This window comes from Notothenia coriiceps, unplaced genomic scaffold (genome assembly GCF_000735185.1).
Source record: "Notothenia coriiceps isolate Sejong01 unplaced genomic scaffold, NC01 NC01_scaffold00037244, whole genome shotgun sequence".
NCBI lineage: Eukaryota > Metazoa > Chordata > Actinopteri > Perciformes > Nototheniidae > Notothenia > Notothenia coriiceps.
The window spans coordinates 17970952-17987414 of NW_011369945.1; the positions used below are offsets into that span (position 1 = coordinate 17970952).

At 39.8% G+C, this 16463-nt stretch overlaps 1 protein-coding gene across 1 annotated transcript in view; it reads right to left on the reverse strand.

Annotated features, from left to right (window-relative positions):
- Positions 1-2652: 2652 nt before the first annotated feature.
- gabra4 (gamma-aminobutyric acid type A receptor subunit alpha4) overlaps positions 2653-16463 on the reverse strand; it is a 17950-nt gene continuing 4139 nt past the window's right edge. The window contains exons 4-9 of the mRNA XM_010793793.1: positions 15463-15683; positions 14727-14809; positions 11248-11391; positions 10600-10752; positions 6686-6942; positions 2653-4004 (exon numbers count right to left, since the gene is read on the reverse strand). Coding sequence (XP_010792095.1) covers positions 3471-4004; positions 6686-6942; positions 10600-10752; positions 11248-11391; positions 14727-14809; positions 15463-15683 — 1392 coding nt within the window. The 3' untranslated portion in view covers positions 2653-3470. The remainder of the gene's footprint in view (positions 4005-6685; positions 6943-10599; positions 10753-11247; positions 11392-14726; positions 14810-15462; positions 15684-16463) is intronic.

Sequence of the window (16463 nt, forward strand, 5' to 3'; positions counted from 1 at the left end):
TGCACATCAATCTGTTGTTGACAGGGTCCTCATTAGTACATGGATGTTCTGTGTTTCTTCTGTGAGATGTGTTTTGTACACTGTTGTGAGAGACAGTGGGAGGCCAACAGGGAGGTAGTAACGGCAAAATCAATTTCACACATGGCGGCGTTTAGGAGAGGTGAGTGGCGGCGGGCATCTTGATCTGTCCATCAGCCCGAGTGTTTGTCGCCGCCGAGGCTGCTTCATAACTCCTGTTAGACTAACCATTCGACGAGGGCCAACGACCAGGACTACATGGATGATGTGGCCATTAGAGCGAGAAAGCAGGCAACCCGCAGCAATCCTCAAACGCACTGCGGCCATATGACATCTCTGTCTGCAGTGGGGCTGAGCTCATCCACCGGCTGTTTAACCTTCAACAACCACTCTCACATGAATAATAAATTAGGCCAGGAGGAAATACATGCTATTAGTTGAGTGAGAATTGGGATTCCTTGAGTTATCTTGTTAATCATTTTAGATTGATGAGGGAATACAGATTAAATCTGATTAATTATTTACCAAAACTGTACTTTTGTGATAATTAGAGGCCTTGTTGCACCTATACCCAGCAGTCAAGCAATGAAAATGTCACTTTGTCCAGAGAAAGGACTCAATGACCGAACATCCCCTGCTTCACCTCTACCAGTCAGGACAGAAGAGACATCAGAGAGGACAATTTTCTGACGTCATGTTGGTGATATTTAGATGATAACGTCCTTCAGATATTCAGAGATTCAATTATCAGCAGTCTCTTTTCTCATTACCCCTGAGGGTCGATACTGCACAATGTCCTGATCACACAGGGGGCTATTTTAAGTGACTTTTTCAGTTGGTTTGAGGTATTCTGGGCTATTTCTAAAAAGGAGGACAAATAGAAATATGACATATTTGCATCCACAGGGTCATCATGATTTAAAAAAAAGGGTTTGATATGCTTTTTGCTTAGCATCAGATGAGAAAATGGATACCACTCTCATATATCTATGCTAAATATGAGGTTACAGCCAGCAAAGGGGTTATTTCTATGTTCCAATTGTTATAGATTTTTAAGGGCTATGTTCACAGATCAATTGCAGAAGAATTGAGGGTGATGGATGTTCAAAATGCAGTTTGAATGGTCACACATCCATCCAGCCACTGTGTCGAAAATAATGTCTAGATTCAAACTCGCCCCGCAAATTTGAGCGCGTAGGTTTAAGGAGTATGACATGAGGTCTGCTTAATGTGTCATATTAAGAGGATATTGAGCTGGGTAACATAAAACCCTCTGAAACCTAGATAAGCTCCCCCCAGCAGGTGAAAACAGCTAGACTGCTAACTTCCTGGAGTTTAATAAATAAAGTTAAGTGAGTTTTAAAGCTGCTGTTAGGTGGTTTTGGTTGCCTTTGGACAGTCAGGTTATCAATTTCCCTTGTTTCCAGCTAAGTTAAGCTAACGACTACTGGCTGAAGCAGTGGCACCACCCTCACCTTTTCAAATGAGGGTGGGCCATTGCATGTCTCAGCATCGACAAAAGCTGGACCACAAAGATTTAGCAAGTGACTCAGTAATGATTTTCATGACTCAAATCATACTTTTTTTTAACCTAACCATTTTGGGATTGTGCTTAACTACAAGCGTGACATAAGGCTGATATCTACCACTTTTTTTTTTAAATGGATCAAACATTATTTTTGGTTCTGAAACATTCAGACTATGCGCGGTTTGGAAGAAACAAAAGAAGGGACATTTCTTTCCTTTTATGGCGGTTGGGTTGAGGAAACATTACGCAGACATATAGGTTTGGTTCTCCAAAAGTCAGACGATAAACATATAAGAATAAACACAGGGGACACACACATTTAGTGTTAACTGCTTTTTAAAATGTTCTCTACCCTGAATAAATATGAGGTGAATAATGGATGAAAATATTTGCCACAGTTAAGGGCTTTAGGCTGTTCAAGAATTAACATTGATGAGGCACTGGCCTCCCTTGACATACAGCCCTAACTGTGTCCTTACAGGTAGTCTACAGATATGATAGCGGTGTAAATGATCTCAAGCAGTCTCGAAGAATCTCAAGAACGCAACAAATCCGGAAATTGATGTCTTAAACACAATCTAAACTGAAAGAGCTAGAGGCAGTTGTGCACTCAGACTTTTATTAGGGTTTTTGTAATGTAATTTAGCTACAGTATATCCCATTAACCGATAATTGCGGTGGCGTCGGTCTGCAATGCAGCTTTATAATAACAACACTACATGAGCTCAGCTCCGGTCACACATTAAAGAACGTTCCCAAGATTAACCGCATGAAATGCAGTGAAATTGTGTTATATGTGTTTAACACCTACTTAAGTTGATTCAGTTTGACACAATTGAAGAAGGTGGTGACAGAAGTCAGCTCCTGAGCAGTTGTTTAACAGTCACATTCCTTTATTGTACATGCCAAAATGTCCCTGAACAAACACCCAACTCTTTTATAGCATCAGTGATCTGCAGACAAATAGCTTTGCTCTTCTCCCTTGGCTTGCTCATGCTAGGACTGTATTTTTAATCTTTGTCTACTATTTGTCAACCGATTGTGGCAGTAAAGAAGCTTAAATCCTACTGTTACATAAAATAATAACTTGCCTTTACTACTTTCTACTCAGACTGATCCTCAAATTTCATCTTTTCGCTATTTCAATATTTCCAGATTAGTTAATCCATCTCGTATAAGATGCTTTGCGAGTAGGTAATGTACAAGAGAGGCTTTCAAAGCTCCCATCAGCCCAGTTTGATTCTGTTCAAAACTATCTTTTGTTTTTCATCCAGACGGTCTTAAACCTGTATTCGCTCTTAATTAAAAATCCAAGAAAAACCACTGCCAGATTCCCCTTACTCTGTCAAATCATTCAACCTTGCATCATCTAGCCTCCTGGCACCATTGCAAAAAGTCTTAATATTCAACTGGAAGTACACTGTAATCATTCAATATAAATCTGTTTATCCTACTAAATTCATATATTCATATAGCGCCGACGCAGTTCATTTCAGTCAGCGTCACAGCGTCCTATCATCTGGCCAGATGCACAGTACAAAAATAGGAAAATGAAAAAATTGGATTCTTTATCCGGACTGCAGGCCAGAAAAGATCACGAGGCAGTCAGAGCCGACCCGGACCTTTTCAGTCAGACGTACATGACATAAAGAAGAAGGTCGCATATTCCATTTAGCAGGTGTTGTTTCTTATTTTGACTCAAATATTTCTAATTTGGTTGATTGGTTCCCATGCTTGCTGTTTGAGGACCTTAGGAAGAAAAGAAAAAAGTGTTCTCCAGGAAATGGAAGTGCTCGCCAAGCACAATTTGTTTATCTGTTTGGAAGGAACAATAGTTTCCTCGTATTGTTTGCAACTCCCATAATCCGTATTTGCTTCCCATCTGTTGAAAGAAAAGTCTTCACTGTGGTTGCCAGAACAAAGTCTAGCCACCTTTCGCCACCGCTGTGTCCTTTGATAAGTAAACCACCCAGTAAACCATGTTAAAAGCCCCGAAGGACACTGGGAACAAGATCCGTGCATACTTGTCAATTTTGCTGGTTCCTCCCATACCAGCAGTGGTGGGCTGGGAGCACGGCGTCTGCTTTATCTCCGGTTTGTTCCCCATCATCTGGAAGTGCTCCAGTTTGGGCCCCAGCAGCTGCTGCAGAGACGATGAGTTGGCTTTCTGTTTGCACGGCGTTCCCGCCATCACGTCTGGTGTTGAGGCTGCAGCCTGTGGCGTGCTCTTTACCAGCTGGGCGGAGGAGGAGGCCACACTGAGCAGGCTCTCAGATTTGGGACTGGTGCGAGAGAACGCGGAGGAGCTGCCGTTAGCCCCGCTGGCTAAATGTCGTAGCGGCCTAGCTCTCCCCACTCCAGAAACGTTGATGGTGGACTGGGCTCTCTGGTGACTGCTGGCCTCTTGGTAGGACATATAGTTCATCCGCTTTCTTAGGTTACCGTTGCTATCAGGATTCTGATTGTTTTAAAAGAAAGAAAAAACAATAATTATATAAGCTGCAAATGTTAACCTGTGCGGCTAACTAGCTTACTACATGCTTACCCAGCGTACCTCCCAAGGCCAAGGGCAAGCATGTAAGCTGACTAAACCTTCTGGGTTTACAGTTTAAATCTAAAGTGTAAGCTAATGTTCTGTTACAGCTGTCTTTTGCTGTTTGTTTGGCATCAATTACCCATTGTTTCAAAGATTTTTATGAATTTTTAGTAGTAAACACGCCACCGTTACTGTTAACTATATGCTGTCCTGAAAAAAAAGGCAGACATAACAGTAGCCAAAGGCCTAGGAGGACAGTCAGTTGAATTACAGAAATGCTATGAGTAAGTGTGAGGTCATTTACTGTGTCCTTCATGGTATGTCCACCAAAGAGCGTTGGTATTTATACTTTTCAGCTGTCAATTGTCCCACTCAGTTTATATCTAGTTCAAAACTCTTTGAACTCTTCACATTTTTTCTTCATAAATTGTGTCAATGAAGGAGGTTGTATTTCCAATTTGATTTGTTTGTTGGATTGTTTTTTGGTGAGCAGAGTTAAAGAAGAACTACAGGCCTGATGTTTATTAAACTTAGCGGAAGGGTTTAGTATTGGCCAAGGAAGTGATCATTACATTTTGAAAAGGATCACAGGGAATATACAAACATTATTTTTAACGTATAAAACGGATGGAAATATCAGCTCAATCAGATTTGGAAAATGTACGCTGTTGTTATCAGTCTCTAAAATCCAGTATTAGAAAATTAGTAATTTTCTTGCTTTATAATCCATGTGTTTCATAATGAGCCCTAACCTGACTGCTTCTATATCTTCAAAGATATTTTGACGTGATCAAATTGAGTCATGAAATAAGAAGTTGTTATTTTTAATCGTGGATGTACATTTGAGAGAAAAAACTGAGGATTTGGAGTGTGAATAATCACATTCCGCCTGCCCCGTTTGAAGGCGCTCTGTGGGCAAGGTAAAGCTCACTAGCTTTTTTTTCCCTCTCTGTAAAAGCGCGCCAACGTTAACTTCGTCATATTGATCTGATTTCAGTCTTCCTGAAACATATGGCCTTCATCTGGAAGCAGACGATAGAGTTTGTGCATTACAGATGTCACTTACCGAGGATTTCACTCATTTCACACAAGCGTAAGACAGAAAGTAGGTGGCACTTCCTCGGGGCGGTAATGCAGTGTAGCGTCAAAGGAGCTTATCCTTTGAGAGTTGATGTTTTCTAGCAGGGAGAGTGATGCTGATTCTAAGGCATTTGGAGGAGTAATCCACCCCCCCTGAAACTGCAAGCATCCAGTGTATTTGTGCCCCGTGTATGTGTATGTGTGTGTGTGTGTGGGTTTGATTTCTATGACTGTACGTCAAAGATCTGGAACCATGGACACACTCTGCCCCTAACGTCAAGCCCTTTAGTGAGCGCCGACAGGACCTGCTCTTGAGGAAAAGAGTATTAATTTTTTCCCCCAGTGCCAGAGCCGTTCTGAAACCTATACAGATGTACCCGGGCTGCGTTGCCTTGGCAACCTACTAATCCACTGAAGTGCCGTTGTCACTGTACTGCATTCAGGCATGATTACGCCACACTGGGATTTGGACTGGAGGGCGCAACTTAAAGTAGTTAATGTAAAACTGATATGTGCATTGATGCGTTGTGTCAGCTTCGATGATCAGTTAACAGTTTATATTGAATCTTAGTTTTTTTAAAGCCTAATAAATGTGCACTTCATCCTCCTTTTTACCTCTCATCTGTAAATGGTGTTTGTACAGCACCAAAAATACATTGCTGCATTTGCATGAACATTGATTTGTAACACATTCATTATATCCAACTAGGGGCTCTAAAATAGCTTCATGGCATATTCATGAATTCTGTTTCCATCCATATGTCAGCTGCCATGGTGTCAATGTAATTTGTATCAACTGGTGTTACAGAAATAGGATATTATGTCAATGGATTCATGTCGATTTCTTTTTTTAAATAAAAGCCCCACAGCAAACACTATCTTTGAGAAAACGTCGACCAGGGAAGCTGTTTTTTTTTTTTGCACAAAATGTTACCCTGGATAAAATCTAAAGGTGACAGGGTGATATGAGATACAATAATCTTTAAGTGTTTCATTTAATCTCCACCTAATTTACCACTTTTAAAAATAAGTTTCAACAAGTCAAAGCTGTGGTTGAGAAAGCCATTATCTGTTTCATCAGGTGAGAGGAATTCATGTTTTTACCAGGAACAGTGAGTCCCAGAGAAAGTGTTATCATTTAACACATCAAAAAAGTGTGGGTAAAAAAAGTTGAAATGTCTTAATTGCTCATGTCAACAGTAATAGTACATGTGTTGGATTTGAGTGTAGTTTGTTCAAATTTGCGGAGCCACTAATCTTTTATAAGAACTCAATTCAACTCAAAAAACAAGCGGATTCTAATAATATATGGAAGTTGAACTTCTGCAGTTTTCTCTATTTTTCTTCCTGAGCAGGAGCACAGCTGACGATCCTCAGGCCGGCCCACTCCTTGCCGTTCAAAATTCTAGGCTAAAGGCCAGATACAGTAAGCACATAATAAGGGACATGCTGTGTAAGTGATCCTTGAAGTTAAGTGCTTGCAGACCATTCGCCACGGCTACTTTGAGGGAAACAAAAATCACCTGCAGCACTTCCTCTGTGTCCTTGACCTTCACAGGCGTGGTTTGGGGGCCTGGAGGACATTTGGCCGGCTTCTTTTTGGCCCGCTCGAGCTGGGCGTTGGTGAAGTAGTTGACGGCGGCAAACTCAATGAGCGCGGAGAAGACAAAGGCGAAGCAGACTGCGATAAACCAGTCCATGGCGGTGGCGTATGAGACCTTGGGAAGGGAGTGGCGAGCGCTGATGCTGAGTGTTGTCATGGTCAGGACAGTGGTGATGCCTTTAATGGTAGGAAAAACAGAACAGTATCAAACATGCATATAAGCTGACACAAGATGTTAAGTGATTTAAAATTATTTACAAGAGGACGAAATATCTGCCCTATGAAACTGCTGTTTGCATCTTAGATATGTATGCATCACACACAGCCCACAATTAGATTAGTTCATGTCAATGCTAAAGAAATGGTGATAAAAACCATTTGCACGGTGTTCAATAACCCATGCACATGATGTTGGTCTTCATCAGCATATTTCATTAACTGAATGTGGGGGATAATGAACCAAATATTTTCGGTTCTCTGAGATGGAAGACATGAACAAAACAAAAATGTGTATACCTTTATATAAAACCTGGATCAATGTTTTTGTTTTGTTTACTACAGAGCAGAGCAACAAGCTGTAAACACAACATTTACATAGTTTAACCTTATGAAGTTGATATGGCTTCATGACATTCTTGTTTCTACCTTCTCTCTTTTTTCTCCACCTCTAAATAAGCTTTGTAAAACGACAGGTCTAAGATACGGAAGCCTTGAAGGACAAAAAGTGTTTTTGTTGTGAAACTTATTTTGGCCACAAGAGTCTCAAGTCTCTTAACACATGTTGGCAAGTACTGTCATGTCTTTCTTTTGGCTAGAAAGAAAGTACTATTATTGCGTATTTTAAATCTGCCCACAAAAATGGAGCACCAGATTTGTTTTTACTTGCCTCTCAGGGCTTTTGTACAAAGTATTATAATCTCAGTCCTCTGTTGTTTAACTCAGCCAACAGGATTATTTCAGCCTGTAGACAAGCTGTACCTCCACATAATGTTTGGGCAACGTCAGGTCTGATGTATGTCTAAAGATAGGACAGTAGCAAGAGCTTACAGCTGCATAAAGTATATCTGCTACTCAACAGAAGCAACCTCGGACTCTGAAAATAAAAGGAGACACTGGTCTGGCCAGCACGCACAGTCCCATGCGGCCCCTACAATAACACAAGGTTACAGTATGCGCCTGTAGCTCGCCACTTGTCCTTGGTGTTATTAACCACATTTGTAGAAAATCCCCTTAATGTCTTGGACCTAGAACAATCTGTGCCGCAGAGTCGTTGCCCAACATAAATTCATCCCCTGTGCCCGGACATGACCGCCATATAATTACCTGTCAATCATAGGTGAACTGCCGCTTGAGGCCACAGACTGAGGATATTAACCATCTAATATGAAGCTGTCAACATAAGAAAAAACTGAGATGCTTGATAGATATACTGGAACTCTGCATCTGTTGCAGCTTGCATTTCATTTTCCCAACAACCAGACTAAATATAGTCATCTCTTGTCATAAAAAACAATGCCTTACGTTGAATGAGCTCCTTACAAATGTGCTTTTAACTCTGACCCCTCTAGCTCTAATCCTCCATCCACTCCCTGACAAAGTGCTTCCTCAGGCTCATAGCAGGACACTGTGGTTGAGTCACTGAGGCGGGACGTCAAAACAGAAATCCAAACCCCAACCAACCACCCTCCTCTTCCCTCCCCGGTCCTAACTTCACCCAAACCCAAACACGCACATTTAAACTCAGGGGATAACAGCAGAAACCCGCTACCTCAGAAAATCTAAAGATACAACAATAGGCGTGCTGCCGTGAAGCCTCTGTGTGTCGCGCAGGGCAGTTTGGGGCGGGGGGCCAGGGGATGTGCAGCTGGACTGTCAGATACATTGGTCACTGCAGGAGAGCAGGATTTATCCCACAGTGCTTTAATACACAACAGGACACTGAGATACACTTTTACTGAGGGTCACAGTCATTGAGAGCACATACTGCACAATCAACAGAAACACATGGCGTGTCAAATGCACGCTGAGTGGATACAGGTGTGTGTGTGTGTGTGTGTGTGTGTGTGTGTGTGTGTGTGTGTGTGTGTGTGTGTGTGTGTGTGTGTGTGTGACCAGCAGCAGAACCATTAGAGACTGTGGTTTTTTTCGTCACCATTAGTGAGTCAGTTTGCTGTCACAGACTAAATGCCGCTGCCAGCCGACAACAGGCCTGTTATTATGATTCTGATACATTTCCTCAAGTGATGTCATTTGAGTCAGCATTAGTCGATGAGCTTATCAGACGTCTGTGGCTCGTACCGCAACTATATTAATGGCTCGAGGCTAATGTTAATCTGTTTTATTTATTCCGGACTACTCATGTGTCAAATGTCTTTTTTTAGTTTTTAGCATATTTTGTACTAACATCGGGAAAGTTAAAGTTAAGCTAAATAGTTTTAGCTTAACTATAGTCTTGGTCACAAAATAAAAGGTTTTTTAGAAAAAATATTTAGTCACAGTTTCTGTTGAAGAAATAAACACTGCTACTAGCATATTGCACCCAAATCTCCAACTGAACTGGCGACAGTTGAGTTGCATTGCGGGTAACTAGGCATGGAACAAGAAACCATTATTTAGCTATTTGTTATATTGTGAAATATCCTATTAGTTTTTTTTTATCCTTTATATAATGATGCTAATATACATGGTATTAAGCCATTGCAGAATGCTTGATAAATGAATGCTTTATTTATTATAAGTTAATAATCAGGGTTAATTGAGTTATCCCTTTTAATGTTTTCCCTGAATCATAATTCCATTAATTAATTAAAGTTTCACAGTAATAAATATAATTGTAATCATTAAATCCCTTTAAAAGGCGGGCCTTATTTTTAAAGTGTTGCATTTTCACTTAAAATGACTTTCTTTACCACGATAAATTAATAATAATAGATTGTACTTTCACTAACAGAACACTTTCATTTCTTAACATGTCAAAAAGTCGAATCATTCATTCCCTCTGATGTTTTCCTTCTCTTTCAATACTCAAGTGAAAATGACCTCTTGAAATTGATGCTCCCCAACATAATCCATCAGTACTGTTTTTGAAACAGAGGACGAGTGTCAGCGCCATTATCATTGAATGACTTTTCATCAACATAAGTGGAGGAACGTGGTCGACAAACGACCAGACAGAGACGCCCCTTAATAATAAAACAACAAGTTATAGCAGCTCTGTCTGTCGTCCTGTGTCTCTATCGACACACACTCATCAGTCTGTTCTGACAGTCAGAGACCCTAATGTTGTACCAGGGGAGCCATTACACGCAACTGGGTCACAGGCCATAAACTGAGAGTAATTGATGATGTAGAAATGGCGGATTATGCAAGAAGCTGTGGTAAAATGATAAAATGCCAGATTGTAATAATATCACACTAATATTTGTAGAAACCTTGAATCAAAATCACCAATGACTATTTGTAATACTCTCTCAGGGTAACTTTCCCATTTAGAGGGGTATTCAAATGACACCTTGAGTAGTTTTTGTGCCTTCCACAATGAGCCAAAACCATTGCAGACCCAAATCCCTCGTCTTTGCTCGAGGCTTCTTTGCTTAGAAGATGGCCACAAAATGATTTTTCCTATTGCTGTCTGCTGTTTATTCTAGTTCCAAACCGGGCTTAAAACTAATAGCAGTGAATTTGCAAAGAAGAAGAATACAAAACAGCAGCTCTCTACTGTATACATTCCACATAATCACCTCACACTGGAACATCACCTTGTTGTGCAGAGTGGGTACACACAAATGCAGACACAAAGTAAATAAACCGAGAGGATGTGTAAAGTCTACATACCGAAGACTGTGCGTGCCGGGACCGATTCTTTATTTATCCAGAAGGACACTTGGGAGAGGATTACTGTCATTATGCAGGGGATATACGTCTGAATCATGAAGTAGCCCATTTTACGTTTCAAGTGGAAGTAGACCGTCATCACCACATATTCACCTGGAGGACGAACAGAAAGGAATTTGTTTTATTCACAAATAATTTTGAGTCGCAGGCCGACAGATTTCATTAACGCAGCTTTAGACAGATGCCGCATTTTATTTTAAATAATTTTTTTGTGCTCCTCTACATATTAAAAACATGCCACCTAACATGGTCAAATCTTTTTGTTGGATACTTAGGATTTATGTGAACCGAAAGGCACTCTGCAGTGCCTCAACTAAGATGTTGTCGGGGTTTGATTTAAAGAGGCTGCTGTCTGCTCATCACGGTCCAATGGAGGGACAAAGCCGCAAAAATCCTTCCACTATCCACCCTCTGTGTTACATTTGTACAGTATTTGTCCCATCACTCATGCGGAAAATACAATGTATATCTGGAAAATCTACCAGGTTTGACAATACACACTGACAGCCGAATATCTTCTCTTACAGATTATTTCTCGCTACATTTCAGTTGACCAGTCAAAATGGTTAGAGCATGAGGAAATCTCACCTGTAATGGATTTAATGGTTTCACTGGAGACCGTCTGGCCGGTGAGATCATACTGGACGAGGCTGGAGGACTCAGGAGGGACCTCCACTGAATGCTCGGGCCCCTTGGTCCATCTATAGACCATCTCTGTTTTAGGATAGGCATCTGTGGACAGAAGACCCCAAGGTGTGAGTCACTTACTGTATATTATGAACAGTGGAGTATAGGGTAAAAGCATGTGTGTACAGTATGTAACAGGCTTTTATGGTGTAAACTGTCTTTGTCAACATGACTATGATATGATTTTAAATTAGCTGTGTGTATACATTCTCGATATACATTTGTTTGCCTTCTTGAAACCAACCGACCAACATGGATAAAATCTTCTGTGAACCTTTTTTGTGATCAAGGTTGTAATAGTTTGGAACTTTTATTTAGATGGTTTGTTAGTTATTGGTCTAACCTGGTCCCATGTGAAAAACATTAGTGATTCATTGTGAAGCAATTGTGGCATCTCCTGGAATTTTAGGTCTGTGGATTTTGTCAATTTCTGTGGTTCAATGTCACAAGAGTTAAGAGAAACTCATTCGATACAGCTGACTTTTTTATGAACTAATGAAAGGTGACAGCAAACAGAAAAACATTAACGTTCATTTGGCATTGGTTTTCAACATAGACTGTGCAATAAAAAAGGACGTAAACGCAGGGTCTGAAAAGTAAAGCCAATGCCGAAGTACCTTAAGATCACATTCTTTCATCCATTTTGTTATAGTGAATGCTATATGGCTCTTTAGTTGAAACATGCTAGATTATTCTCATTAACTAGTTGCTCACTTTTTTGGGTTTATCAGAACTTTTTACTGAAAACTGCTACTGTACTGCTGGAATAGAGTAGGATGAGAACCGTGAGAGTGAATGAAACATTGTTGTTGGCATTAAACCAAAACAAGTAGCTCTAAAAGACATTAAAGCACTCTGTAAAGCTCCGAACAACTGCAGAATCTGGTGATATTGTTAAATAATACATCAAATTGACTATTCTTAAATGTGAAAGTTTTATAATCAAAAGGATTACAATGCTTTTCTTTACTTATAATTGTAATCATGGCAAAAGGAAGCGTCTCACGGGAAAATATCCAATGGCTAATTAATTTGAAGGGTTCCGAGCACTTTGAGGCCGATTGACCCTTTCCTTCGGTTCAAAAACAGCAAAACTAATACATTTATTTAATATAATGTAACATAAAGATTGCATTGCAGTTTTTCTCAAGTTGATATGATATGTACTATATGATTTCTTCTGTTATTTACGTAACATCCAATGAACTCTTTCAGCTCCAATGAAACCAGTGCAATGTGGTCGCAGTCAAAGTTCATGGAGATCTCATCTGTCATATTTGACTTACTAATCCATCACCCTGAAATCTCTTTCCCATCAAAAGTTGCAACGCTCAGATAAATCCCCCTGTGTCTTAGGGATAGTCAAATTCATAACAAGTCTTTTTACTATGCAGTGTTTTGATGTTGACCTGGCAAGGTTGGCAAGCCTGTGGATGCAGAACAAAAATGCCAGTTGCCTTCGCCTGCCACTCCCTATGGGACTCCACATCGGCAGGATACCAACTGTGCTGCCAAAATGAAATGACTCTGTTGTGTCATGGAGTGGAATGCAATGCCTGCACACAAGTCCAGATGGAGTTACAGAAAATGAGACGGAAAGAGAAAAGAGTTATGGAGGAAAAAGGAAGGCATGGCAGACAGATAGAAAATTAGCAGGCGCACGCACACACCAGCTATGGAAAATAGCTGCATAGGTCTGTGTTATCCTGAGGCAGAGGAAGGGATTCTGACCTTTCCTTCGCTTCAGGCCGCCATGGTCGCTTCCTTCTGACTGGAGGCTAAGAGGATGGTGAAAGGAGGAGGACGGAGAGGGGGAGACGGATGAGAATACCTGAGAAATGGGAATTTGTCCTCTCCAATGTCACCACATTGGGTAATTGACAGGCGGAATGGGAGAATGCAAAGACAAACTCGTTGTCTTTTCCTCTCCTTTCTCCTGCAGATGTAATCTTCAAATTGCCGGTTTTCTCTGATAAGATGGAGCTGAGAAACTCCTTTATTTGAGATAACTCATTTCTGCTGACCAGTAGACCCACTATAAACACCGGTGCTGAGCGAGAGCTTCATTGTTCACGATGAAGAATTAAATTCTTTTTTATTTAGTACTATTATTCAGTTGCTTTGTGTCTCACAAAGTGCTCAGCTCCTCTGCACTTTTTTCAGAAAATAATATATTTCAGTGTCAAGCAGAGAACAGTCACGTGATCAGGTTTTTTTTCAAACTTTGGATAAGTGACAGATTTCCATACCAACATAAACGTTAACATTTTACTCAAGAAGGCATTCATGTAGCATTTGCAAATAAAAACATATTTACTAAAAATCTTTCTAAAACATTGGCTTAAAACTGTTAAAATCAGATGTGACTATAAAGAGGTGATAGCTTTCTTTGGTTTAAAAGGAAAAGTTTGACATTTGCTTCCTTGAAGATCGATAACACTCATGAAACTGTTTTAAAGCCGCCGCAAGCAGCCAGTTAGCTTAGTCAAGCACAAAGACTGGACACAGGTGAAAACGGCTACACTCTTTTAAACTTTACACAAATAAAACAAAATGATTTTCATCAACATGTTAATAAGCTGCACTGGTTGGTGTATCCTTTTGACAGTGCTAGGATAGGCGTGTATCCCATTATTTATGCTATGATAAGCTATGCTAGGCTAAAGGGCAGCTGGCTGTAGTAGCTTCACATTTGCCTTGTGTGGTATCATTCTTTTTGTATTACTGTCAGCAAGATTGTTTACAAATCCAACTATTACTTTGAGAATCATGGTTGTCTTTGTTATCGTTGCTCACTATCACATAAGTCCCTCCATTTTTAATGAGATGAATTAAAAAGCTTTTAAAGAGTAAAAATCTTAAATTGAAATAGTTAAAACTCTGCTGGGAAAACCTGCTGTTTATTATTTGCAAATTGCAGCCTGTTTAGGGATGACAAGTAATCCAGTGGGTCTTCTGTGAAACAACACTGGGGGGCACAAAATGCAAAATGTTGTAGTTAGGCTGGTGGAAGCTTCTAAGCAATGAGTTTATTGTTTACACTACAATAATGACTCAAAAGGGGTAAATGGTGGCAATGGTTAATAATACAAAATATTACATGTAGGGCCATCATTTTACCGCACTGCGGGTTGCACTTACTATATTGCTTACCTATATTTGATGAATGCAAATACATTTACGGTTATTGGATTAGTTAGCGTCTTTCCAACGATTAGCAGAATTTGTTTAATGTTAAACCTCAATGCTACTTCTTTGCAGAATTTTTTCTAAAAAAGGTTCAAATTTGAATAGTTGGGAGTAAAGGCACGGTTTTCTCTATCTATATTCGTTTTTTCGTATCAATCACACACACAAACCCATATTTATGCAAGACTTACAACTTCCAAATTTGAGGGGGCATGCATGTCCATCCATGGGGAAATTCACAAGCTTCATGGGACACTCGGCAATAATGGTCAACCTGTTGTAATACAGAGAAAGAACATCTCCATAAAGTAAGTGTCCAAATAGACACACAAATGCTTTAAGAAAGTGTGTAATATTCAGGGATAGCAACACCAGAGTTTTTACATTATGTAAATTACCATAGATTTAGCTGATCAGCATATAAAGGTGACTTTAACATGTGTGCTAAATGTTAGCATGTACTGTTTTTAATATGTTAAATAGAAGAATACTAAGTCACATAAGGTAGAGCTTATGGTTGATTCTTCTGATATAAATACGTATCAGTAATATGCTAGAGGGTCAACAAAAGGTCTTCATATACTTAAACTCAGCCATCTCCAGTAAAAACGTAAATGAGACTTTATGAGATTGTTATATTGAATTTAAAAGTTTGGTCCCTTCCGCTCTGCCTCCAAACAACTCTGCTCTGTTTGCACATCATGAGCCACTGGCTTTGATTTCACAGCAAATCTGCTCAAAAGCTTAAAATCAGCACAAAAAACAAAATATATAAAAAGAAAGTGAAGAGCTGATAACCCCTCAAAAATCATTGTGATACAATGGAGAATAGCTGTCGAGTTCAGGCTAAACATTTGACTTTGAATATTATTAATTAATTGTTTAGCATCAATAGATTGTACACGGTTGTGGAGTATACTGCAGTACCTCATGGTGTATAGGATGGTGCCATTTTTCATGATGCGGAAAAGTTTGTTGGGGGCCGTCATGTTGTGAGCGACAGACCTCTTCCCATTCCTAAAGAAAGTGTCCGGTGTCCACACTTTAGTCACCATAAGGTTATTCAGCCTCAATATCTCTATCGGGCCCTCGTACTTCAACCTCCGGTCCACCCACGTCTGCCGAAAGAAAACGTCCATGGTGTATTCCTGAGGCGGGAAAAGTTGCAAATGTCAAAGACAAACATGTGAAGTCAGGTAGGTTTGCAGGTGGGATGATATGAGTTCATGATTATCAGCATCGATCTGGAACAAAGTCTGGTAAGTAAAATATCATGTTTGCCTCCCACATATTATAGACTCTAGAGCAGGCCCAGCTAGCGGGGAACGTTCTCACAACTTTGGCTAACGTTACCGATTGGTTCTAACAAGGTTTTAAAGAAACGTTTTAATCTGATGTTCAAAGAACCTTTTTAGGATGTTTATTTGTTCAAATAATTTTCCTATATGGTTTAAGGTTAACTAAGACATAACGTTTTAACTGCAACATTCAGAGGATGTTTTCAGGATGTTATTAAGGCCTGAGATGACAGAAAGTTTTTTTATAAAACGTTCCTTTAATGTGATATGTTAACAAAGGTGGAACGTTTTGCCTGCAACATTCTAAGGATGTGTTTTGGACGTTGTTGGGTATCACATTAAAGATGTTCTTTATAAAACGTTCCCTCAATGTTACATGATAACAAATGAAGAACATTTTCAAAGCAACATTCTGAAAATGTTTTCAGGATGTTATTGAGGCCTGAGATGAGAGAAAGGGTTGAATAAAATGTTCCCTCAATGTTACATGATAACAAATGAAGAACATTCTCCAAGAAACATTCTGAAAATGTTTTCAGGATGTTATTGAGGCCTGAGATGACAGAAAGTGTTTTATAAAATGTTCCTTTAATGTGATATGTTAACAAAGGTGGAACGTTTTGCCTGCAA